Raw genomic sequence first — 27617 nt, forward strand, 5'->3', positions numbered from 1 at the left:
GTGACCCTGGGTCAGGTGCAGTTTCTCTGGGATGTGGTTTCCTTATCTGTCAAATGGAAATCATGACACCTATTCAATCCATCTTGTGGGGTTTGTGAGGATCCTATGGAATGCTTACTGAGAAAACTCTTGACAAAGTCCTCAATGTGTGAATTGTGGTTATTTACTTGGGTCCCTTCCATCACTTTGCCTTGAGGTCAGGGAGGTTGAGGATGGCAATGAGGGAAACTTTCATTCATGAGGATGTTTTTTCAAGCTCCTAAAAGAGTTGCAGAATCTCAGAGTTGGCTGAGGAAGTACATGGGGGCTGTGTATGTTTATATAGATGTGTGGGTGTGAGAATGTGTGTGAGTCTATGAATGAGAAAGGGTGTGTGTGTGTGTGTGTGTGTGTGTGTATGTGTATGTAAGTATGTATGTTTGTGGACATGAACACAGCACTAGACACTATAGGGGGAGAAAAGACTGGTGAAGATCTTCAAGAAGTGTCTAAATAAAAGATGACAAGTGCACAAATAAAGATTCTCAAGAGCACAAATTCTAGAATCAGGGAAAGGGAATAAGCATTTATTGTACCAATTATGTGCCAGACACTGTGTTAAGTGCTTTTACAAATCCTATTTGAGCTTCACACTAACCCTGTGGGATAATTACTGTTATTATCCCCATTTTACAGCTGATGAAACTAAGGTAAATGGAGGTTAAGTGTCTAAGGCTGGACTTGAACTCAGGTCTAACACTGTTTGCTACCTAGCTTTGTGGAAACTCTGGAAGATCTAGCCTAGAGTCTCATTTCTTAGGGGAAGAGTCTTAGAGATATATTCCCTAAAAGCCTGGAGATGAGAGGTCAGGGGTAGGGGGAATGGTTCTGTAAGATGAAAATTGTATCCATGTATAAAGAGTAATGAAGGGTGTGTGTGATCTGCTCTAATGAATGCTTTTAAAACTTCCCATTTGGGGACTGCTTTATTATCTAGTGCCTCCATGGAACCTCTAAACCCATTTCTGGGGAATGTAACTTAGAGACTGCCTTAGTGAAAGAGACTCTTAACTGGGTCAAGTCTTCTACTATAATCATCTACTGAGTGGTAGGGATGTGTGTGTGTGTGTGTGTGTGTGTGTGTGTGTATGTGTGTGTGTGTGTGCACATTGGGGTCTTCAGCAAGTCCTTGTGTACTTTAAGCTTTAGTAATTTAAGCTGTTTCTATCACAGCATTTAAAAGCACATTTTACTGCAGTTTAGAATAATTCATCACAAAATCACTCCCAGTGTGTTCCTTCAGATTCCTGGACAAACAAGAAATGCTTACTGTAGATATAAAGATAAGCTATTTCCTATGGCTGTCAGAAATTAAGTTACTATCAACTTGCCTTTAAATTTTACTCACAGATTGCTCCTATCTTAGCTACCACTGAAAATAACTTAAAAGTTAAAATTGGGGGGCTAAAAATCTGCTTATGACTTTAGGAAACCCTAGCAGCACCTCTAGCATTAGGGAGTGGCTGGCAGGGTTTGGGGCAGTACTTTGCTGGAAGGGACAGCCACAGGCCATATCCTGCCTTCTAAAGTCTTTAGTCTGAAGGTCATCAAGTTGTATCCAACATGTTCCAAGCGGAGCCTCATCCAGGACCAATACTGAGTCAAGTTCAGAGGAAACCAATTGACACATGATGAGCCAAGTATTCTGAGCAAAGGCTCAGGTTTTTAGCTATGGATGGTCAGGGGAAGAGATTGTGCAGGGGAGAGGGTATTAAGATTAGGGTAAGAAAGCAGAGGAGCCTGAGCCTGTACATGTTCCCTGGGCCTGAAATCATTCCAGACCCTTTTTCTTTCCTCTTTCCTTTACTCTACCCACAATCTAGGAAGGCAGCTTCTGTGCAATCAAGGGAGGTAGGGGGTTAGGGTTGAAGAGTGAGAGTGAGCAGTAGAGATTTTCCCTTCTTTCTCCCTCCGGTTCTCATGATTCGATCCTAGTCTGATACCATTTGATCTTCCCCTTTCTCCGCCCCATCTTGAGTAGTTCTGAAAGTCCCCAATGGAAAAGAGGGCTTGTGACATCATATTTATTCCAGAGACTGATAGAACAGTACAAGAACATACTTGGGGGACAGTATGCTGGGAGGGGGGTGGGTGGAAGAAGGGAGGGCACTGAAAGTATGTTGGAAGTGGGACAGCAGGATGGAATTTGTACAGCCAGAGGAAGCCGGATCCAAACCTGCCTCTAGGGCCCTTCATGGGGTCTTAGCACCCCAGTGCCTGGGCCAATTTTGATGCCCAGACATGTCTGGAATTGGTTGGGACATTGCTTCTGTGGGCCTGCCTCTAACTGTTTGCCAGACCGTGGAGATGAGGGCAGCCAGGGCGGAGAGCGGGGGGCATGTGTCACCCCACCTTGGTTCTAACTCCTCAGTCTGGATCTGGGAGACACTGATTCGGATTAGGGGAAATGGACCCTCCCCCCCTCCTTCATACATTTTTCCCCTTCCTTTCTGCTCGCCAGGATGCCTACTTGCTATGGAGGAGACACAGAGGGCTGGGGGAGACACAGAGGGCTAGGGAACAGCATCGCCTATTAGGGATTCCCCATGAAAAGACAAGGAGCAGGCCACGGGTTCTGGGCCCCAGGTGGCACTGAGCCTATAGTAATGTAAACCATCTAGTTGAGGCTCTCATTACCTCTCACCTACACTTGGTAACAGCCTCTCACCTTGGTCTGGTGCCTCCAGGCTTGCCCTGCTCCCTTCTACCTCCTGTGCCAGACTCGTCTTTGAGAATCCACCTCCTCTTCTCCCTTCCCCACTCAGCGGCCTACAGCACCCTTCCTGACTCCTTGTCAAGACCAAGGCTTTCCAGGTCCTCCGTGACCTGGCTCCTTCCTTTTCCTTCTGCTCTGGTGAAATCAGCTGCTTTCCCATCCTTCCCTCTCCCCACACTTCCAGATAATGGGTTCATTCCCCAGGGATGCTAAAGGGGCAGGACGGGGTCTGGGAGGGCATCGGTGCCCCCACAATTCACAGCTCAGAAGGGTGCTGAGGGCACCGAGAGGGTTGGTTAAGAATAGCTACTGTATTAATATATTTGTATATAGTTTACTACAGAGTTTCAGTTTGCAAAGTTCTTTACTTACCTAGGTTTTTTCATTCAACCTCACAGCCTGCTTGCAAAGGCAGCAAGTGCTATTATTGTCCTCTTTTTTCCAGATAAGGAAACAATTTTAGAAAAGTTAAAGCCCCCTGCTACTAAGTATCTGAGGCAGAATCCTAACCTAATCTAATCTAATCTGTTTGGCTGCTAATATTCTGGAATCTTCCTTCTCTTCCTTCTCTGAAAGATCAAGGCTAGCTTTTTGGGAATCCCAGATTTGGGAAGGGGAGGGGAGTTTCTGGGGCTCGGCCGGGCAGATGTTGGGAGAGGGAAGAAGAGCTTGGGCTGGGCCAGCTGCTTCTCCCCAGCCGCCCTTCTGCTGACTCTGCCTTGATTGACATCACTGCTTCCTGGCTTACCTCCTTCTGCTACATCCCTTCCCTCCCACTGCCTCATCTTGACAGGCTCTTGAAATATTCTTCTTCTTCCTTTTCTTCCATTTTCCTGGAATGGAAATCTAAGGCTCGGAAAGGATGGGGGGAGGGTTCACTCAGGGTCACGGATTATGTCAGGTGGCTGCTGGAAGCCCGGCATCCTATTCTCCCCCTGCCCAGGGCAGGAGGGAATGGAGGGTCTTGGGGGGGGGGGCGGTTCAACAAGAATTCAGAGAGGAGAGTGGGGGATCAGGCTGGGCTTGAGGTTGCCTTTGCCTTGGCCATGGAGGAGTTTTACGGAGAACAAGCTGGCAGGGAGGTATTCCAAAGTCCTCTTGCCTAGATCAGACCCAATTGCCAGTGGGGCTGGTTGCTGCAGGGGTTACTGCCCATACCTCTGGGGTCATTAGGGGAGATTGCTCATCCTCTCCATCTGGGGTTCCTTTCATAGCTACGCTCTTGGTTCCTGGACTTTGCTGTCTTGGGGAGATGGCGCCTCTAACAAGTAAATACCTTTCTTTTTCCCAAAGAAGGAAAACCCTTTGCTCAACTGAGACTTCAGAGGCTTAGTACTATGGGGACTGAAGCCTTCATTACCCCAGTGGGGTCTGCTCCAGCTGGACCATGGGTAAGCTGGATGCCTTACCTCTCTTAGCATTTTCATTAGCCTTCAGGGTGATAGGTTTTCCTTTTTTTGGCTGCTCAAACAGGATGAACTGGTATCGATGGAAGCCAGTCTGTGGTGGTGGGCTCGGAGGTTGGTAGGCTGAGGACAAAGAAGGGACAATGGAGTGAATCCCTCTGGAGCACAGTGCAGGACAGAGACCCCTGAGGCCTTCTTAGGTGTCCCCTGGCTAATCCAGGCAGAGGAGAAATCTGGGGACCAGGTTACCTAAATATTCCTACTTATCCCACCCTTGCCCCTGAGAAAGATGGGTCCTCTTCTTATAATCAACAGGTTCTCAGAGACATTATCATCAACATTGTCCAAGGATCCCAGGGGGTCGTCTTCTTCATCTTTTCCTCATTTTACAGAAGAAGAAACTGAGTTCTGGAGAAGTTACCATGTGAGTTGCCCAAGCCTTACAATAAGTGGTAGGGCTGGGATTTGAACCCCAGGTTCTCCATCTCCAGACTCTGAGGTCTTTCCACTGGACCAAATATTCATTCACTCACCAAATAATTACTAAACCCTCATGTACAAAGCCCTGCCCTCATGGACCTTATAGTTGAGTAATACTAACAATATCAGCTGACATTTCTAGATTTGCTTTAAGATTTGCCATTATCTCATTAGATACTCACAAGAACCCTGGGACAATATCACCCCCATTTCCTGGAGGAAACAAATGAGGCACATAGAGGTCAAGGGGCTTGCACAGTAAGTGTTTGAGGAAAGATTTAGGATTTAAAGCGAGGACCTCCTGACATAGAAATTGTGAGTCAGGAAGGGGAGATGGGGGATGGGACGGAGTGAGAAATCATGAAAACATGGGGTCAGGAAAGATTTCTTTGAAGAGGTAGCATTTGAGCATTTCCTAGAGGGGCTTTCTAAGGAGTGGTAGTTTTCAAATGGGAGTGTGTGGGGCACATTCCAGGCACAGAAAACATCCTGAATTCCAGCATCAATACCCAAAACCTCTCCTCTTTATCTCTAATGATCTAGTGAAGGGCAAGAATCAGGCCTGAGGGAGAGGGATGGGAGGTCCCTGCTTTGTTGCTCTGCCCCATGACAGTCTTTCTGTTCAGGAAGAAGCTCATTTTTTCTACTTTTTTGTATATGTTTAGCAGTGTTCCCCTCCCCCCTTCTTTCTTTCCTTTTTCAGCATTTCCTTATGAACTAAGTTCCCAGGGGAGCCAGTTTCTTGGATGGGCCCAAGGATCTGGAAGTGGTTATGGGGGTGGGCTGGATTCAATTCAAAGGCTTGCTCATGGAAGCTCTCCCAGTGGGAGTGGTGGCCTGGGTTGTGGCAGGGGAGCTTACTGAGGACCTTTTGGATGAGAGAGGGCCCGGGCCGAGCTCTCCCCCTCTTTCTTCTCAGGAGTCAGGTTTGGAAGGATAGAAGGATCTCTCCCCACTCCCCAGCCCTCCAGTCTGTGTGAACCGCAGTCTTAAATGACTTTAACTGTCCTCATCAGGTCTTCCTTTTCCTCTCTTTCTCCTGCAGGAGAGAATTAGATTGGAGCCTTCCTTGGCCCTCTCTTCCATTTGGGGAAATTGAGGCCCAGAGTATGCCCTTTTTTGGTGCTTTTTTTTTTGAGTCAGAAAATTCTGGAAAAGAATTTTGGGGGAATAGAATGGGAGAGAAGGGATTAATTATGCAAGGAATCTGAGGAAAAGGCCTGGAGGTCTTAACTACATTTGTCTTCTGTCCCCCACTCAGCCAGTTCACAAGTCAGAGAGAAGGGGGCTGAAAGAAAGAGGGTCTGTTTGGAGCTCAGAGGACCTGCAACTAAGAGGGGCAGCCTGTCTATTAACATCCTTGCTCAGCTTTTCTGAATGCAAGTCAGTCCGAGTGCCTGAGCATGTATGAGTGTGTGTTATGTGGGAGTGAGTGTGTATTGCATGTATGTGTGTGAGTGTTATGTGTGTGAATGTTTATATATGTGTATGTGCATGTATGTGAGGGAGTACGTGTGTGTGTGTGTGAATGAATCTGTGTGTATATTATATATATGTGTGTGTGTGTGTGTGTGTGCATAGTATGCTAGAATTGGAGTCAAGACCTGGGTTCACATCCTGATATCTTTCTATCTATGGACTAAAAAAAGAGAATAAGGAACTTGCTCAATCAAAAAAAAATTTTTTACTACTACTTTCATTTCCAAATTTTTTCCCTCTTGCCATTCCTTTCTTTTCCCATTGAGAAGACAAGAAATTTATCCTCTTTTGAACTTCTTTTTACTCATCTGTAAAATAGAGATAATAACAGTATGTACCATAGTGTTGGTAAAGATGGTAACGATGGAAGGATCAAATGAGGTATTGGTTATAAAGGCCTTTGTAATTAAAGCGCTTTTATAAATAACAGCTATTATTATTACTAATGTTGTCATTTTAGGCTCATCTTTGTTAAATGGAAATTCAAATAATAATAATAGCTAGTATTTATGTAGCACTCAAAGGTTGGTAAAATGCTTTACATAAATGACCTTCATTTGATTTTTAAAGCAACTCTGTGAAGTAGGGTTGGGATAATAATATCCCAATTTTATAAATGGGGAAACAGACTCAGAGACTCAGAGGGAGGCTCAGAAAGGATAACTAGTTAAGTGTCTCAGGCAGGATTTGAATTCAACAGTTTCTGACCCCAGGTCTGATGCACTATTTACTTTGCCAACAAGTTGCCTTTATAATGGTAAATATGCTCTATATATTGGCATATATGGTAGGGATGGAAAGGGTCCTGCTTTTTTTATGTTTAGGGTTACTATTAACATTGTTGTTATCTTGGTGAGAGATCAGTCAGTTGATAAGCATTTATTAAGTACCTAAGCTCTGAAGATATGAAGAAAGCCAAAAGACAGGCCCCACCCTTGAGGAGCTTACAGTCTAATGTGTTTGTGTATATATGTGAAATGAAGGTGTCTGTCAGGGGCTGTAGGCCAGCAAAAGTTTGGGGAAAGTCTCCAGGTTTGTGTGATCTTAAAGACGTTTTTGTTATCGTGTACATTCATGCGTAAGGGCTTCCGAGTATTTGTGCTTATGGATGTTAGGGTTTCTGTGTGTGTGTTAGAGACAGAACCAGAGAGAGGGAGGGGAGGAGAGAGGGAGGGAGGGAAGGAGAGAAGGATGGAGGGAGAGAGAGAGATAGAGACAGAGAGACAGAAAGACAGAGACAGAGACACAGAATAAGAGAGAGAACAAAAGAGAGACAGAGAAGACAGACAGTGACAGAGAGTGAGAGACAAATATATATATATATATATATATATATATATATATATATAGAGAGAGAGAGAGAGAGAGAGAGAGAGAGAGAGAGAGAGAGAGAGAGACAAAGACAGAGAGACAGAGACAGAGAGACAGAGACAGACAAAGAGATGGAGGGAGGAGCACATTTTTAAGTCAATGTCCCGGTATGCAGGGATGGTGAATTTTAGCATGTGCTATTAGGAAATGCTCTGTGTCTTGGAAAATGACATTGGGAAGTAGGAGAGAAAGAAACACGAGCTTCTCTCCTCCATTTCTCTTCTCCAGCACTTCCCCCATCTTTACCCTGAGTCTCCCATTATAGGACTCTTCAGCAGAATTCCCTTCCTAGTGGTGAGCATGGGGAGCCCATGCTCCCACTGTGGGCATCCTGGGCACCTTCTGGCTTACTTCCCTGGAGAGATGAGGCTGGGAAATTGGTGACCACTTGGGAGTGCTGTCAGTGCTGAGGACATATTCCGACTGAGGGAATGTGAAGGGATTATGGGGGAAGAGAAAGCATAGTTTAGGGGCAATAGGTAAGGAGAAAGGTCAAAGGGTGAGGGAGGTAACAGTAAACTGCAGATGTCCAACTCTGCAATTGTCTTCAGCTTCCTACTGGATTGTAAGCTCCTTGAGAGCAGGAGGAATTTTGTAATGATAATAGTGTACAACTCTATAGTCCTTTACAATTTTGAAAGCCCTTATGGGACAGTAGCCTTGTGAGATCAACAGTACAACTATAAAGACCCCATTTTACATATGGGGAAGGTGAGATGACGCCTACAGCCAAATAACATTTCTCAAGTAGGATCTTGCACATAGCAGAGGCCCATAAATGTTTATAAAAGGAACGAATGTTCATTCTCCCATCAAATTCATCAGACCTACCTTCTGGGGTTTCTCAGAGCACACCTCTGCACCCCAAAGCAGCTGGGTCACCCGGAAGTCTTACCCACTCATCTTACTAATGAAGAAACGAGAACCTAAGTATCATTGGAGAAAGGATTGCTTTGGGGCGTACCGCAGTGGATGCTTGCTGCCTGATTGACTGAAAATGAAGATGGGGTCAGAGTGTCTTACTTACGGGTCAGCTCGTGGCCACTTATTTTTCCGGTCTTGAGGCCAGCACCCTAAAACACAGAAGCATGTGTGGGTTACTTAGGGAAGGGCTAGAGGGAGCAGGAAAACTTGACTGCTGGACAGGAGGTGGCGATGGGCGCTGTGGGAGGCAGCATCTGTCTTGGACCAATGCCCACAGAAGGATGCTCAATCTGCTTCTTTCAGTTTTAATGCAGGTAACACATACCCGTGTTCCAGAGGGAATGGTTCAAGGGGAAGGACTCCCTGGAGGAAGGGGGTGGGCTGACTCTGGAGAAGTCCAAGGGTCCATTTCTTATATCGGCTTCTGGAAACCTATGGGACTGCGGGGAACTGGAAGTGTATTGTGCTAGAAAGGGCACTGGGTTCAGAGCAGTGGTTGCCCTGTCAGACTCCTCATGATCCCATATGGGATTTTCTTGGCAAAAATATTAGAGTGGATTGCCATTTTCTCTTCCAACTCATTTTACAGAGGAGGAAAATGAGGCAAATAGAGTAAAGTGGCTTGCCCATGGTCATGCAGCTACTGTCTGAAGCTGCATTTCAAATCAGGTCCTCCTGAGTCCAGGTCTGACACTATCTACTGTGGCACCTACCTACCTCTTTATTTTATTTAAGATATAATTTTATTTTATTTGTTTTTTAATTAAACATTTTTATTTTCAAAATATATACATGGATAATTTTCGACATTCACCCTTACAAAACCCTCTGTTCTAATTTTTTTCCCTCCCTTCCCCTCTCCTCTCTCCTAGTTGGCAAGTGATCCAATATATGTTAAACATGTACAATTCCTCTGTACATATTTCCACAAATATCATGCTGCACAAGAAAAATCAGACCCAAAAGGAAAAAAAAAAACCATGAGAAAGAAAACAAAATGCAAGCAACTGACAACAAAAAGAGGGAAAATGCTATGTTGTGGTCCACATTCAGTTTCCCTAGTCCTGTCTCTGGGTGCCTAGGGCTCTCTTCATCACTGAACGATAGGAATTGTTGTAAAGAGCCATGCCCATCAGAATTGATCATTGTATAATCTTCTTATTGCCGTGTACAACAATTTCCTGGTCCTGCTCATTTCATTTACTCATTACATTTAAATGACTTCCCCAAATGAGTTCAAATAAGTGCTTCATGGTTATCTCTGGGATCTGGAGCAAATCATCTTGGCCCTTCCATGTCTGAGATTCCCCACCACAAGCTGACTCTCTTCTAGCTCCAGACCTAGAGTTCTAAAATGGGTATCAGTGGCCCAAGTTTAGGTTCTGCACAAGGGTATAGATCCTTCCTATCTCCTTTGGGAGCATTCAAAGGGCTTGGCCAATGGCTGTCTAAGTTACCCATAGTAAAAGGGACAAAGGAGGGTGGGATGGACCATCCAGGCTCCTTTTGTGGGGCTGACTCAGCTTAAGGCCCCCAGCAGGCCCTGGGGCCTCCTCTGGGCCTCTGCTCTCCCCAGCCTGTGGGATAATAAAGAGATGGGGGGGGGGGTGCGGCATTAATTACTGTTTGTTTAGGGCTGGGAGATGCTCAGATGAAAGGACTTAGAGGGAGGGCACTGGGCTCATCGGTGCCAGTACCCTGGGCTATGCCGGGGAATCCTGGGGCCCCCAAATGTAGGTTTTTATAACGTTCATCGTGATGATTAAGGACAAATCATAACTGGTTCACTCGGCACCTAACTGTGGCCTAGCCACTCTTCCCACTCAGCTGGTCCTCTTCCTTGGGTGAGGGATCGAGGTGGGGGGGAGGCCTCAGGGGGAAGCAGGAGTCTCATCCTGATATCTTAGGAAGAACCCACACAAAGTTACTGCTGTAGTTCTGATTTTAAATCTAAAGTCCAGGTAGGATCCTTGCTATAAAATCCTTAAAGTGGACAACATACTTCACATGTGTGATGACGCTTGATGCTCATAACAAACCCATGAGGTAGATTCTACTGTTGAGCTGTTATCCCCACTTTACAGAAGAAGAAACTGAGAGTCAGGATCATTGGGTGAATTATTGATGGTTACAGAGCTATAGATGCCACAAATAAGTGTTAGATTGGAACTCAGATCTCTCCCGAGTCTCTCTGTCTGCAGGACTTTCCATTACTCTATTCTAATCTCCAGGATTAATTTCACACCTGTCCTATAGCCCAGCCTCCCATTTCCTTCTCTGGGAGAACGCCCTTCATTTTTGCTGAAGCTTTGAATTTTCCCAGAGTTGTTCCTCTGACACCTTTAGCACTTAGGTGCTGACGCGGGCAGGAGGGGACTGAAAGTGGGGGTCTGCAAGGAGAATGTGGTAGCTGCCTTTTTTGCTTCTTTCCCCAGAGGGCTCCTCTGTGCATTAACCACTTTTCTCACTCCTTTTCCACTGTGGAACAGCCTCTCTCGGCTTCTATTTCTACACCAGGGACACAACACAGCTGTTTGGGAGGAGGCCAGCGGGCCGTGCCCACCCAACTCATTCTCATAAACTGCTACCAGCAGTGTGACCCATGCTACTCCCATCTGCCCTGCAAGTCCTGTCTGCCACGGGCTCGAGATCTACCTTCTAAGTCCTGTCCTCCCTCCTCCCTGTCAGCTCACTCCACTCCCAAGCTCCCTACCTCAGCAGGGATCTCTCTACCTGTATTTTTCCTTTTTTTGTTTACTCAGAACCTATTGCAGTGCCTTGGATAGAGTAGAATGACATTGAATTCAATATCCTCCCTCTCTTTATTAGACATTCTGGGGATTTGAATCTAGGGTCTCAGACCGCATAAAAGGATTCTTTTAGCTGCCCACTCTCCTTAGCTCAGACCTTCCCAGCCCAATTTAGCTAGTGATTTGTTTAAACAAAACAATAGCAACCCAAAATCGCTGTTTCATTTTTCCTTGCCTAAAAACTCCCAGCCCCACCCAGAGATATGACCTTAGCTCTGTCCACTGGAGGGAAATGGGGGTGGGGGTGGGGAGATCTGGGGTGGAAAGTTTGATTTTCCTCTCATTGACTTGGGAGGGAACTTATTCTCCCTCTGGGAAGTTCTCTCTCACCAACTGGAGCTTCTTAGACAGGGAACTGATCTCTTCCATTTACTTTGCTGAGTAAGACCATATGGCCTGTTGCCCTGGACCCTGGGCCTAAGCTGGCTGAGTCAGCTTCTCAGGAACTTGTAAGCAGGGATCCTTAAAAGAGCTAAAAATACTCAAGAGGAAGGAGAGTAGTTGGGGGTCCTAGGTCAGGACCATAGCTGGATCGTTTCAGCTTCTTTGTACTGTGAGGGGCTTGGACAAACGTTCTTTGAAGTTCCAGGATGCTGTGATCTCATGATCTTTGCTGCAACCTTCCCTGTGTGAATTAAGAAGGGCCTGAGGAACAAGGGAGAAGTAAACCCACTCCTGTTCATTGCCCTGATGTATCACCCCAAACTTTCACTTTTTGATTCCTGCTATGGGGGAGTCTTTATAAAAAGCATCTGTACCATAAGGGTGGGATCTCAAGACATAGGGAAGGTGTTAGCTCTCATATTAAAGCATGGGTCCCTAAGATCAGATTGGCAAGCCTTTGCTAATGTTCTACTCCTGGAAATCATTAACATGCCCCCAATTTCATAGTTGAGGAAACAGGAAAACAGGGAAGAGAGTTGCCTAAGATTACACTTGGAATCCAGGCTCCCTCATGTCTATTCCCATGCTTTTCCCATTATATTGAACTGGTTCCTAGAAGGATCTCTGAAGGGAAGGAGAGAAATGGTTACAGACAGAAGTACAGGAAATAGCAGAGAACTGGGAATCAAAACATCTGGATTCAAATCCAGACTTTGATACTGAGCACCAGTGCCACTTTGGTCAAGTTCCTTTTATTCTTTGATTTTTTTTGACAACCTCAGTTTCCTCATCTGTAAGGGTTATTTATACTGGATGATCTCTAAGGTCCTTTCCTGCTCTCAATCCCATAAAATGATATGTTCTCTGTGGGTTCAAGGCATGAAGTATGACCAGACATGATGGACCTGCTTAGGATCATGGAGACTCCAGGTGGCAGAGGAGCATGGGCATCTCAGGGTAGGGTGGGAGAAATCATGAAAAGGGGAGGAAGGGGAATGGAAAGTGGAGAGAATTTAGAATCAAAAGGTCTGGATGTTATTCCTTCTTCTGTTTTTTTGTGGGCCTCAGTTTTTTTCATCTGTAAAATTCAGAGAGAGGGAGGGTGATTGTACCAGACAACCTTTGAGGTCCTTTAAAGCCCCCAAATCTATAACATTATGATCTTTGAGGTTTTGTTTGTTTTTTTGGTGTTTTGAGGTTTAGTTTCCTTTTTTTTAAATCCCATTTTCTTGATTTTTTTTTTGTTTTTATACCACTTTTTCTAAATATATCCTACCATTCAATTTAGCTATTCCTTGCAAAATAAAATAAAGGTAAAAAAATTTTATCAACCAAGTTGGCAGTATATGCATTATATTATAACCACAATCACTTATCTTTGTAAAAAAAAAAAAGGCGGGATAGGGATTGGGAGGGAGGTGTATTAGCTTTTCCTCATGGTCAGACACTAAAAAAATTTTTTTTTTGATAGGTAACATGTAATAGTTGCTGGACTTGGAATTAGAAGGATTTGGTTTAAAATCTTACTTCAGACACTTCTTAGGTGTGTGACCCTGGCCTAGTCCCTTAACAGATTTATGTCTCACTTTGCTCATTTTATATAACAAGGAGTCAGAATAGATGCTTCTTAAGATCCCTTTTAGCTCTAGACCTGTGACCTGACAGTCTTTTGAATGCTGTGGGTCTTCAACCAATCAAACACAAATATCACCTTCCTAATTGTTGCAAAGGCACACTCTGCATATGGTATCCAGAACTTTCCCATGGCTGGCACCAACCCCATTGCATCCAGATTTCTCACCAGCATCCCTAACTTTTACCATCAAGACCATCTTGGGTATTGTAGAAAAAATAGTGGTTCTGTTTAGAGTAGAAATTACTTCAAATTTTGCCTCTAGTGCTCATTGTGGCACACAAGAAGAAGCACTGGCCTTGGCGTCAGAGCACCCCAAATTATTTTTTATTAAAGCTTTTTACTTTTCAAAACATATGCATAGATAATTTTGCAACATTAACCTTCAAAAAATCTTGTGTTTCAAACTGGGAAAACATCTTCACAGTTAAAGGTTCTGATAAAGGCCTCATTTCCAAAATATATAGAGAGCTGACTCTAATTTATAAGAAACCAAGCCATTCTCCAATTGATAAATGGTCAAAGGATATGAACAAACAATTTTCAGATGATGAAATTAAAATCATAACCACTCATATGAAAGAGTGTTCCAAATCATTTTTAATCAGAGAAATGCAAATTAAGACAACTCTGAGATACCACTACACACCGGTCAGATTGGCTAAGATGACAGGAAAAAATAATGATGAATGTTGGAGGGGATGTGGGAAAACTGGGACACTGATACATTGTTGGTGGAGCTGTGAACGAATCCAACCATTCTGGAGAGCAATATGGAATTATGCCCAAAAAGTTATCAAACTGTGCATACCCTTTGACCCAGCAGTGTTTCTACTGGGCTCATACCCCAAAGAGATACTAAAGAAGGGAAAGGGACCTGTATGGGCCAGAATGTTTGTGGCAGCCCTGTTTGTAGTGGCTAGAAGCTGGAAACTGAGTGGATGCCCATCAATTGGAGAATGGTTGGGTAAATTGTGGTATATGAATGTTATGGAATATTATTATTCTGTAAGAAATGACCAGCAGGATGAATACAGAGAAGCTTGGAGAGAATTACATGAACTGATGCTAAGTGAAATGAGCAGAACCAAGAGATCATTATATACGTCAACAACGATACTGTATGAAGATGTAATTTGATGGAAGCGGATTTCTTTGACAAAGAGACCTAATTCAGTTTCAATTGATCAATGATGGACAGAAGCAGCTACACCCAAAGGAAAAAAAAAACACTGGGAAATGAATGTAAACTGTTTGCATTTTTGTTTTTCTTCCCGGGTTACTTCTACCTTCTGAATCCAATTCTCTCTGTGCAACAAGAAAACTGTTTGGATCTGCACACATACATTGTATCTAGGATATACTAGGACATATTCAACATATATAGGACTGCTTGCCATCTAGGGGAGGTGGTGGAGGGTGGGAGGGAAAAATCGGAACAGAAGTGAATGCAAGGGATAATGTTGTAAAAAAAAATTACCCAGGCATGGATTTTGTCAATAAAAAGTTACTATAATAATAAAAAAAAATCTTGTGTTTCAATTTCCCCCCTTCCCCTACTTCTCCCCTAAATGGCAAGTATTCCAATATATGTTAAACATGGTAGAAATATATGTTAAATCCAATATATGAATACATATTTATACATTATTTTGCTGTACAAAAAAATCAAATCAGACCAGAAAAAAATGAGAAAAAAATAAAATGTAAGCAAACAACAAAAAGTGAAAATGCTATGTTGTGAACCATCCTCAGTTCCCACAGTCCTTTCTCTGGGTGCAAATGGCTCTCTTCATCATAAGATCATTGCAACTGGAGCACCCCAAATTCTAACCTTGGCTCTGCTGCTTCCTAGCTGTATGACTCTGGTCAAGTCAATTAGCCACTCTGACCTTCAGTGAGGGAGTTGGACTAGATGGCCACTGAGGACCTTTTGGCTTTGTATCTATAACCTTATGCATCCTGGATGCTTTACAAAGCTTTTACTATGTACAGAACAGTGAAAAATGATGCCGTTTCTGCCCTCAGAAATCCTGCATTTTCATTTCTCAACCTCCCAGCTGGATTTCCTAGATCCTATTCAATTGGGGCCCTCAATCTGACTCTACAAAGCAGGAGGATTAGACATTCTTTTGGGGAACTGACTTATTCACTAGGTGGCTTTAGGAAGGAGTCACCTTCCCTGACAGTATTCTCTTTTGAAAATGGAGAGACCAATGTCACTCCGACAGAGACTGGGACAGGCTCTTTGAGGGCCTTATATCTGCTGAATGCTAGCTGGCTGTGATGGGCATGTGGGAGGTAGGCGCCCACCCAGCCCCTAGAAGGCTCCTCTAGTCCCATGCATACAAACTAGCCAAGTTTCCCATTCCTTTAGAGTTGTGTTCCTGGGGTGGCGCTTGTTGGTAATCATAGCTGGGAACAGACAGAACTCCATGGGAGTTTGGGCTCTAGAAGTCTAATTTTCTCTTCTCCCCTCACTTAGAGTCTGACTATTCCCCTGTCAAATGGGGCTAGAACTGGCCAATGAGCTCCAACAGAGACAGCGACTGGCTGTGTGGACACCATCAGTGTCTTCCAAAAAGGCCCGAGTCAGTTTTGCTTTGGGTGGGCCTGGGGGAAGCTTTCTCTTTCATGGTATCCATTGAGAGATGATGTGGTAAGGGGAAAGGTGCTGGCCTTTCCTCTTTGACAGTGCGGCCCTTAAGAAATAGGGCACATGTGGTCTTTTAATTTGTTCATTTTTCATTCTGTGTGAACTTCTAAAGGTCCCGAGAGTGAGCCACAAGAATCTGGGAGCTGGAAACTAGGCTAGGTTTTCTAACTCAGTTTAGCATTGATGCCCCCAGAGTGAGGATCAGTTTTGGTGCCCCTAGGATTCTGTGGCACATTCAAGTGTGACTTTGGGACCCTAGCCCAGCACAAGCCTCATTCCTGGTAGACATGCTGAATCTGGATTCAGAGAGAATTTCCTCACACTTAGGGTCAAATGCTACGTAGAATCTGAACTGAGTTTGGCATCTACTCCCCACAACTAAAGTGATGTAGGGGACGGCATGTCCTAGAGGTATTGGGGGCTTTTTGTCCCCATTTGTCCATTTATTCTTGCTATTTTGAAGTCAATATCACTGTGTAAAAGCCATTCATGTGAAGTAGTTAGATAGAACTAGGGTGCTAGTCATTGACTTCTTAAATAGGGGAAACACTTGGTGGGGTCTCAGACTGCTGAGATTAGGGAGATACTTCAATCCTAGAATCCTGAAATGAGGTGGAACTATCTGACCTCTGGGAGAGGGATCCAGAGCACACATAATATACACCCTTCACAGAGCTGCCAAATTAATTTATTATTATTATTATTAAAATATTAATTTTATTATTATTAATCTTTTTATTTATTTTTTATTATAGCTTTTTATTTATAAGTTATATGCATGGGTAATTTTTCAGCATTGACTTTTTTTTTTTTTTTTTTTTAATTTATTTTTTTTTTATTTAATAGCCTTTAATTTACCGGATATATACATGGGTAACTTTACAGCATTAACAATTGCCAAACCTCTTGTTCCAATTTTTCACCTCTTACCCCCACCCCTCCCTAAATGGCAGGATGACCAGTAGATGTTAAATATATTAAAATATAACTTAGATACACAATAAGTATACATGACCAAAACATTATTTCAGCATTGACTCTTGCAAAACCTTCTGTTCCAACTTTTCCCCTTCTTCCCCTCTCCTAGATGGCAGGTAGTCCAATATATGTTAAATATGTTAAAGTATATGTCAAATACAAATATGTATACATATCCATACAGTTATTTTGTTGCACAAGAAAAATAGGACTTAGATATAAAGTAAAAATAACTTGAGAAGGAAATCAAAAATGCAAGCAGACAATAACAAGGAGTGCAAGTGCTATGTTGTGGTTCACACTCACCAAATTAATCTTCTTAAGGGAAAGATTGGACCATATTCTCCTGCCCCTAAATCATCAGTGGCTCCCTATTATTTCCAGCATAAAAACCTGGCCTTGGAAGCCCTCTGCCATCTGGCTCCAACCTACCTTTCCATTTTTATTTCACATTACTCCCTTTCTCTGGACCCACATGTTGCAGCCAAATTGCACAATTGCTCTCAGAACTTGACATTCCATCTGCCCCTTTTGTGCATTTGCAAACCTGTGTCTTCAAGGTACTTTTTCCTTTCTGAATCCTGAACTTCCTTCAAAGATCAGCTCAGGAGCCACCTCTTCTGTCGGTGGAGCCTACGCGGGCCCCTGTTCTTGTCACAAGTCCTCCTAGGCTCCTAGCCAGAATTGGTCATGGATGTCATTCCGCTGTTGGAGACAGCTGATGGATAGATGGACACTGTTCTCCTTATCATATTCTGTGTTTCCTTGGGAGAATAGCTGGAGAGCTCATTTGTCCTTGACCTCTGGGGCAGGAGGGCAGGAGTGCTGGGGCTGCCCCAGGGCCCCTCTCATTAGTCCCCTCTGCTCAAGTCAGTGATTGGCCTGGGAAGGCCACAGAACAAGAGGCCCGGCTCAGCTGCGGGCCCCAGCAGCAGCCGAGGACAGTTTCCTCATTCCACTTCAATTACCCACAGCCAACCAGCCGCCCACCTTGTCGTTTGCTAGGGCCTCAGGTGCCCGATGCTTGCTGACCTCTCCGGAGCAGGGGGTCAGCAGCACATTTCCCCGAGCGCAGAAGAGATGATTTAATCTTTTCACCCACCTCTTCCCATTGGGTCGGGAGGAATCAATCACTTTCCCTTTCCTGGCTACAAAACTCAGGCCCTCAGAGTTGAAAGGTGTCCCTTTTGATGGAGAATGGGGGTGGGGGTGGAAATGGACAGTTCTTGCAACTCAGAAAGTGAGGGAAAGAAATAGAGAGAGAGAGACCTCGAGAAATAGAGTAAAGAGGGGGTGAGGGTGGAGGGAAGTGCATGTAATCTACCACTGCCTGCATCTGGCTCTAAATCTTAAAATTAGATTGGAGAGAGAAATTGGAGGGAGAAGCTCAGAGACAGAGACACAGAAAAACAGAGAGAAAAAAACAGGTAGAGAGGCAGAGACAAAGAGAAAGTCAGAGACAGAGAAGGACAGATGATGAGACTAAACAGAGGTGGTGAGAGTGTGAGAAACGGAGAGAGATCCAGTGAGAGGCAGTCACAGACCGAGCGGTTCAGAGAGATGTACACACACACAGCTAAGGACAGAAAAAGACAGGACCAGGGAAAGTGGAAGGTGGTGGTAGTGGGACTATGGGGAGGACAAAACAACAAAGATGGAAGATACAAAAAAAAAAAAAAAAATCAAGACGGTAACCCAAATCACCTATTTCCTTTTTCCTGAATTTTGGGTATTGGGTCTTAAACATGAGACACATCTTCCTCTTTGACCCAACAACCAGGTTCTGGGGATTCAGAAAGAGTCACTGCCAGGGGACTGCCAAGGAAATGGCTCTAAATGAAAGCACTTTCCCATATGTTACCACATTTGATCAAAAAAGCCCAGGGAGGTAGGCAGTACAAGTATTATATTTTATAGAAAAGAAAACTGAGGTTTAAGAGGTTAGACTTTATTTTATTTTTGCTTGATTATATCTGTTTTCAGGGAAGGTTTTTATTCGATGGGGGGAAGTTAGGAGTTGTAAGGAAAAGGGAGAAAATAGCAATAGTGATGCAAAAAAAAAAAAAAAAGAAAAGGAGAAAAAAGGAAATGAATAAAATATTTAAAATTACACAGGTGAGAGAAGTATTTCAGAAGGATATAGAGGGTAATTTTCATTTTCCCACCTTAAAATTTATATATTTTCAAAAGCAAGATGTGTAGAATATATTTATGGTCTTATATACTAGCTTTTTCTTGGCCTTCTTTGAACAAGAATATATATTTATTGATGATAACAAAAAAAAAAATTAAGGACACCACATTCCTCACAAAAATCAGAAGATGAGAGAGAAGAGGAGCTAAGTGGAAAGCTCATTGAACACAAATGGAGGTTCTATTCTGGACTATTATACCACTGGGAAGAACAATTTATACTATAACATCAATATTGTAAAAATGAACAGCTTTGAAAAACTTAAGAATTTTGATCAACTGAATTATTAGTCATGATTGCAGCTGAATGATAAAGAATTCTGCCCACCTCATGACAGAATAATTTACTTACTAAATTACAGATTTACTAAAATACAGAAACAAGAAATGCATTTTTGAAAGTGACCAATGTGGGAATGTTTATACTGTTTTAATATAATACAGGCGTTCTAAAATCTTTCCTTTTTTATTCCTTTCTCCTTCTCTCTCTTCTTTCTTTCCTTCCTTCCTCTTTTCTTTCCCCTCTTCCTTCCTTGCTTGCTTCCTTCCTTCCTTTCTTCCTCCCTGCCCCCCCTCTTTTCTTTGTCTCCCTAATTTCTTCCTTCCTCCTCTCTATGTCTCTCCCTTGTTTTAATTAATCAAGATCTACCTTCTCACCTTCCTCATGTTAAGTGGCTTTTCCATGATCTCTTTAGATTCTGGGGACTACCATTGTCCATTAAACCATGAATCTACAGGCTGGAGTCCTGGGGTTGCTATTTCTGGAGAATTGATTTTCCTCTCCAAATTTTTCTAGTTTTGTATTTCTCTGTGTGTATTTCTGTCTTTCCATCATTTCTTTCTACTTCTCTTAGTCTCTGTATTTAGTCTCTGTCTCTTTCTCTGTTTATTGCTCCCCCCACCTCCTCCATCCTGCTTTCTGTCTCCGAGGAGAGGAGAGTCTCAGGGAGTGAGACTGTTTTTGGGCTGCCAGATGCAAAGTAGCTGCCAGCTCTCTTGGGTTAAGTAAATTTTAAAAGGAACACTTGAGGACAGCCAGGACAAAAGATCTCTCAAGAGTGGGCACTGTCTTTTCTTTGCCAAACACCCCAAAGCACTAATTCAGGAGCCCACTGAGATGTGAATTTAAACATTAGTAAATGTCCTATTTCTGCACCAGTACTCTGGATCTCTGAGTTTTGATCCCTAGCTTGGCTACTGGTGTGGGCTTCTGGGCCCATAAAATGAGGTGATCAGGCAGGAAGAAAAGATGTGATCAACAGAGATCAAGCAATCAAAAAGTTAAAGTTTTCCCTTGAGCTAGGAATGTCCCATGCCCAGTCTGGGAAGGACAGGCACATTCCTATAATGCTAGCCAGGCCAGTAAGCAGGGTTGCTCAGGATGAGAACTGTGGTTGTTTATACCTGGAAAAGTACATAAACTATAGGTTACCTCCCTGGCTCCTGATCAAATATTTGATGACCCTTCAGGGTGTTCCCACATGCCCACATCTCTTCCAGAACCGTTAGCTGCCCCAGACCTCAGGCATCCATGCTCCAAAGCAAAGGCAAGGTTTTTCTTGCTCTCCAACGTCTCAGTCCTCAAGAGCCAGTAGGGCAGTCAGAAAAGGCTGGCAAAACAGCAGCTTTTTAGGTTGGCATCTCACTGATATTCTCAGGATCCCCATGGAGGAGTGGAGTTGGGCCCCTGAGTTGCATTAGCTGCTCAGGAATTAAAAAGCTTCTTAAGGCAAAGCCCCTTTCCCAACATTTTCCCCCTACCTTACTGGGATCACTGGGCATGAGGAGCCCTGGCCAGGGAGGTATGAGACCCTACAGTTCAGAGAATTGGGAGAGCAGAAAAAGACGCCACACCTGTCCCTCTTTGACTCATGATCTGCAGTAAACAGCTTATTCATACTATCATCAAATGAGCCACCCATTATTTAAATATTTATGGCGTGGCAATAAGTGTATTAAGCTCTATTTAGAGCATATATACTCTGGTCCTGTTCTATAGGAGTTCACAAGCTAGGAGTGATCATTATTTATCAAATAAATAAAGTATAATTTAAAGGGGCTGTGAGTATAGTAGAGAAAGCACCGGATTTGGGATCAGAAAAAGACCTGTGTTCAAATTCTGTTCTGACTCTTATTAGTTGTGTGACCCTGGGCTAGTCACTGAGGCACCATCACTCCCATTTGGCAGATGAGAAAACTGAGGCTCAAAGAAGCTTGAACCTCCCAGGACTGTTAGAAGGAAAGCCATTGCCAGCATTAATATATGAGAGGAAATGTCAGTTACTGTATTTTTAATTATGGATAAAACAAGTATTGGGATGGTTAATGGTGGGCTCATGGTTAAAGGAAAGACCACACTTTCATGTTTCATCTCAAGCCCCTTGGCAGCTGTAGTGGGCACGGCATCATTGACAGCTTTTGAACTAGATCCTGCTGCTGGAGGACATGTAGTACGACAAAGACTGACCGACTATAAATAGAGATTTCTGTTTACTTACCAGTATGACACTTTAGAATGATAGAAAAGAAGTGGGTGATACTGGCCTGCCTTCAAGGAGCTTACAGTCTATTTTTGAGTGGATAACAGATAGCTAAATGCTAGTAAATCTTAAGGTCTTTCCTTAATTAAGTGGGTCTTTTCACCTCTCTTACTACCCGTTACTCCTCCCTTCCCCCCTTTCTCTTTCCTTCTCCCAACCACCTTCTAGTTCTGTTCCTGAACTTATATAAACCACATATATGCACACACACATACACTTACTTCTAGGTCAAACCTAATGAGATGAAATCGAATCCTGAGAAATGTAAAGTCCTACAACTAGCCTAAGAAAATCAAAGTCTTTAAATCAAGAAGCTATGAGGTACTTACTATGTGTGGGGCAACTTGGGGACACAGTGCATAGAGGGCCAGAACTGGAGTTGGGAAGACCTGGTTTCAAATCTGGCTACAGACACTTATAGCTGTGTGATCCTGGGTAAGTCATTTCACTCTATTTGCCTCAGTTTCCTCATCTGTAAAATGAGCTGGATAAGGAAATGGCAAACCACCCTAGTATCCTTACCAAGAAAACCCCAAACGGGGTCACAAAGAGCTAAACTAAAACGACTGAACAACGACAAAACTCTTAGAGCCCTCCACAAATCCCGAAGGTTTTAAACCACAGAGGCTTGTGTAGCGATTTTCTTCAATGGAGGTAGTTTTCACTTTGGGAGCTCCCTATAGAGATGAAGTCCTGGATCCAGACCATGAAAGATTGGTGATGGGGAACACCGATTTCCTAACAAGTTGTTCAAGAATGGAATGGAATGACTTGCAAAGTTGGGAGTTCCTCGTTTCCTTCAAGAGAAGCCTTGGTTTCCTTTTTGATCTGATTTTTCTTGTGCAGCATGATAATTATAGAAATATGCATAGAAGAAATTGCACATGCTTAACATAGATTATTTTCTGTCTAGGGGAAGAATTGGGGGAGGGAGAAAAAACTTGGAACACAAAGTTTGGAAGGGTGAATGTTGAAAACTATCTTTGCATATATTTTAAAAATAATTTTTAAAAAAAGAAGCCTTGGTTATCCGAGATGGGGCAATGGCCGTCCATGTTGTAGATTCATTTGGGACCAGATGATATCTCAGATTTCTCTAAGTCTAGGTCTCTGTAGTTCTAGAAACTTCATCAGACCTATGAGTTGTTGGGGTAGGCTTTATGCCATGGTGGAAAGAAATATGGGGCTGCTTTCTGGTCCCTATCTGGCCACTGAGCAGGGCTGTGGCTTTGGCACAGTTTCACTAGGTCTCAGTACCTTCACCCTTAAAAGAGGGATAATAATACCCGTCCCATCTAGCTCACCAGGTTGTTATAAAGATCAGATGAGATAATAGGTATGAAAACACTCTGAAAGTTATTAAATTCTGCACAAATATAAGGGATGATTAATATATATATATTTCCCATGGAGGGGAGATGGGGTGGGAAGAGGGGAGAGGGTACATGTAGCTCTTTATGTTCCCCACTCTGAGTTCTGTATCCCAGCTAGGTTTCTTGGTGGCAGGCCCAGGGACCAGCCTATTGGGGTTGGCCCAAAGAGGCTAATTAATGGTCCTGCCGAGGGGCTGATGGATTGGAGGTTGCTCAGCTATGAATGCCCAGGCCCCATCCTGCTGCCTTCTCGCTCACCCAGGGTGTGTGGAGCCAACGGCTGATGGTGTTTCTTAATATGTCTTGATGAGGGGCATTAGTATCCCTTAATGATACCATCTGAGCTCAGCCTTCCTCTTGGCCCCCTCTGCAACCCCTCCTTCCCTCACTGATCCTCAGGAGAGGGGAGAGGAAGGAGGGGAGGGGGAGCCACACAGCCCCCATGGACTCCACAGAGTTTTAAGTGGTAGAAGCAAGGATGACCCATAGAAACTAGATTCCTCTAAAAATAGGGTGGTGGTGGTGAAACCAGAGCTTCTAGGACTGGGTGGAAACTTGGCTGGGAAGTATTTGGTGATTGGGCCAAAATACAAGCAAGACTTTTTCAAAGCTGTTGATGAGCTTGGGGAAGTGGAGGTAGAGTGCGTGTGAGTGTGTGTGTGTGTGTGTGTGTGTGTGAGTGGAGACAGAGCCGGAGTGGGAGTGCAGTGCTTAATTGTATGGGGTGAGGAAACCGGACCAATAAGGCTGTTCCCAGGTCAGTGCCTTGATGACCCATCGGCAGCCAGAAGGCTGGAGCTCTCCGATCAGGGTGAGAGCCAGGAGAGGGAGAAGAATGAGTCACACACATGCTCTCCTAATCAGTCTTTGCGCTTAATGGGTATGACAGGATCTGGGGAGGGCGAGGAGGAGTGGGGCAAGGGGGCGTCTGGGAAGGGGATCAATGGAGAGGCTACGGCCTGGACCATGGGGTTAGGAAAAGTGGGTGTGGGAAATCTACACAAGCCTTGGCAGAGGCCCAGTACAAACAGATGACTGATTTGGACTTGAGGTCTGTGAATAAGAACATGGCTGGTTTGTTATTCCCACTGAGACAGAGAGAGGGAAGGGGAAGCGGGACGAGAAGGGAGGGGAGGGACAGAGACTGACCCAGGGGAGGGAGATAAGGTAACATCTGGAAGACCTAGTCAACAACGAGGGCCAAGGGGGACTTCTGGGGGGGAGGGGATGGCACTGTTTCCTAATCCCACTCTTGCCCTTCCTGGAGGGAGGGGCAAGACCTTGTCTCTCCCTGGAAGAACAGAGCAATTAGGACAGCAACAGCTCACTTAATCCCCCAAATAAACAGTGCTTGGGAAACAGGGACGGGAGGGGCCATAGGGTTACCTCCTTAGCCCAGGCTCTTATCAGCCTCCATCTCTCCTTCCTCTTATCTCCAGCATCCAGTCTTTCTGGCTGGGTGGCTACTTGGGAGGGAGGAGTCACCAGGGAGGGGCGAACCTTGGCTTCTGGGAGTGCCCATCCTGATGAGCCTGAAGGTCATATGGCCTCTGTAGTCAGTGGTAGACCCTCCATGGATGGCACTAACAGCCTCCATTCCTTGAGGTCTCAAATTCGGAGGGGGCCCAAGAGAGGGAAACCCCCATTAAGTAGGCTTGGAAGAAGGCCAGGATAGCACCCTTAGACCAGATCTCTCAGGCCGGTCAAGATGGTTTTCCCACTCCCCTGTACTCACTGGTCAAAAGGCATATGGCTGGCCACCGGGTGCATTGGCTCTCTATAGGCCGGCTGCCTCCCTGGTGGTCTGCTGGACAACTCTGCGTCCCTCCCCCCATGATTAACAGGCCAGACTGCTTCTAAGACAATACAAGATTTCACTAGCGATAAACAAGGTAGTGTTTGTAACATGCTTAGCACTTCATGCCTGTTTCTGTCCCCCCCATCTCTCCCTCCAAGGGATGACCGACACCAAAGGACGTCTCCAGCAAAAGGTCAAGCTCGGGGTGGCTGGTGTGGAAGTGGACTACAGACACGCTGTCCCGGTGATCTTCCGGCTCTGTGATGTTCTCTCTCCCCCTAACTATCAGGCTTAGACTACTCTTCTGGGATGGTGATGGTAGGGACAGAAGGAGGGGAAACCAGACTGTGCAGTTTGAAGAGCAGTGGTTCTGGGTCCTTGACACCCCCATCCCTTTAATGGACAAGGGCACCCCCTGGGAGCCCCTTTCTGGCCTTTTCTGGCTTTTCTGGCCAAGATCTCTGGAGACCTGTTGGGTCTCCCTGCCTGCAAAAGAGGGGAGAGGGCTCGATCTAGGGAGGGGGGAACTTTGGTGGGAGATTTGGGGTGGGGTACTCCTGAAAAGCAGATCCAGGGCCCCAGAATCTTGAGAGAAAACAAGAGGCTGGCAGGACTGGAGGCTGGGCTTGTGAAACCCTCTTCAAGTGAGAGAAAGAGAGATCCTACAGTCCTCTATTCCAGTCTGTTTGGTGAAGCTGACCTTAAGTGATAAAAAGGACTGGAACCTTTTTGGTGGGTCATCTTTTCCCGATCTTCCTTGATGGTGATGGGGGACCCTGGGCTGGACTACAAATGTCTCACAGGGGAGGGGAAAGGGCATTGGCTAGCTCAGTATCATTCTTTCCATTGCCTCCAGATTCCGGACCCTTTGGTTAATCATGGCCTAGGTGCTAGTGAAAGGGCCACCTTCCGATTCAGGGTTGGGGAAGAGCCCTCCGCGTCTCAGGTCAGGACATTCAGGTGACTCGGCCTGGCGAGGTGCCTGGGAACAAGCTTTTGTTCCGGGACTCAGTCATCTGCAGGTAGGGGACTAGCAGGGGTCAGGGCCCCTGTCTGGGCTGGAGAGACAAGAGCCCTTGTGTGTCTGTTTCCTCCCATCTGTACCCACTGTGAGCCAAGAAAAGCAGCCACAGAGAAGTGTCCTTCTTGGCACTAGCCAGTGTTCTGAGCCACCAGTGTTCCTGGTGGGGATGTGATGTAAGGCAGTGATGGGAGACAACACAGATGAGGAATTGGGCAAGAGGCCCCTTTTCTTTCCAGAAGGCCTTCTTCCCTACTTTCTCCTACTCCTAAGAATAACCCCTGTCATATGGATCCCCTCTGAGGGAGAGAATGTTTGGTGAGCTTCTCGCTGGGCTCTTTGTCCAAGGCTCTACTGTTTCTCAGAACCCTTATGTGGGCTGCCTGAGGGGAATGGGATCTTTCTGGGGAATACTTCTGGCAGTATGTTTGGGATCTTTGGATCAGACTTAATATTCCCCAAGGAATGACCCTATAAACAAGGAAAGCTAAGGTGGGAATCCCTTTGCTTCTTGAGAGGTGTAAATGGAGGGGGCTGTCATGGATACCAAGGGACCAAATAATTTCAGGGGTTTTGATCGAGCTAACTTTCCCCTCTTCCCCTTTCTTAATGTCTGAATGTTGGAATCATCTCCTAACCTGCCACCCAGAGTCCTGGTAAGAGTGACCAGAGCCCACCTGCTGGACCTCCAGCTTCCCCTTGCCCCTGACCCAATCACAAAGCCTGTGGGTCTGGTGATATTCTGAATGAATACTGGAGATCTGGGCTGACTCTCATCTGGTTGCATCATATTTATTGTGCCTTGCAGGCAAATGCCATTCAGGGGAGTTTGGCAATTACAATGAAAACACAACCGAGACTGAGACCCATAAACTCCACCCCAAGCCCAGAGGGGCATGTGGAATGATCAGTGCCCTTGGAGTCAGGAGAGCCGAGTTCAAATCTCAGCCTTCACTTCTGACTTCTGTTTTCCCATGTCTACATCTGGTTGACTGCTAGGGAACCTTCCAGTCTGAATCCCAGGAAATACTCCAGGTGCCCCTTAATAGAAGGGGGTAAGAGAAGGAGGGGATGGACAGTAGGGAGGGAGGTCTCAGCCAGGTCCCCTGCTGCTCTGCCCTTATGTGTCTGCCCCCGGCTTCTGTCCAGGACTCTTGTCATAGTGGAAGGAGAAAGGGAGTCACTGGGGCTGTCCAGCCACGTTCAAGGGCCTGAGCCTGTGGCCTCCTGGGAAGCACCCCGCACAGAGGATAGGAACCCAGAAGTGGACTGACAACTCAGCTTCCCTGGATGGGGAGTGTCAACAATGTGCTGGTCATGTTGAAATGAACCTTTGCACAACCTTGGGGAGGAGGAAGCCATCCCAGGTGAAAGCGCCCAGGGGCACGCAGGGAAAGGAGATCAGAGGATGGAGCTGCAGCCAAGGAGAGACTCCCAAGAGTGTGGAGGGCTTCATTAGTCCCGGCCTGGCCCCTGGGCCGGCTCCCCAAGCCCCCAGCCTAGGCCCTTGCTTAGCCTCCTGCAAAGGGGACCCCCACGTCCAGATGGTTTGATAGGAAAGACACCCGCTCCACTGGTGAGGGTGATGCAGGTGTGTCCTCAGAAGGCTCAGCTGGCCTCGGGATTCTGGGCTTCCAGGAAGCTTCCTGGAAGCCTGACTGGCTCTGGCCAGGGGGATGAGACAAACTTTTCCCCAGAACTTTTTTTTGGTTGTTGTTGTTGTTAGCCACTAATTGCCCTGGTGGTTGTGGCTGCAGCACAGAAGCCAGCGGCCATTAATGAAATGACAACTGATTTAAGCTGGCAGCTCTGGAGT

The 27617-nt window shown here is 45.1% G+C and overlaps 1 protein-coding gene across 1 annotated transcript in view; it reads right to left on the minus strand.

The window, feature by feature from the left end:
• The window catches only part of PEBP4 (phosphatidylethanolamine binding protein 4), a 263686-nt gene that overhangs the window by 12176 nt on the left and 223893 nt on the right, over window positions 1-27617 (minus strand). Inside the window, exons 5-6 of the mRNA XM_031950890.1 lie at window positions 8519-8564; window positions 4165-4284 (exon numbers count right to left, since the gene is read on the minus strand). Coding sequence (XP_031806750.1) covers window positions 4165-4284; window positions 8519-8564 — 166 coding nt within the window. The remainder of the gene's footprint in view (window positions 1-4164; window positions 4285-8518; window positions 8565-27617) is intronic.

The sequence above is a fragment of the Sarcophilus harrisii genome, chromosome 2, assembly GCF_902635505.1.
Source record: "Sarcophilus harrisii chromosome 2, mSarHar1.11, whole genome shotgun sequence".
Classification (NCBI taxonomy): domain Eukaryota; kingdom Metazoa; phylum Chordata; class Mammalia; order Dasyuromorphia; family Dasyuridae; genus Sarcophilus; species Sarcophilus harrisii.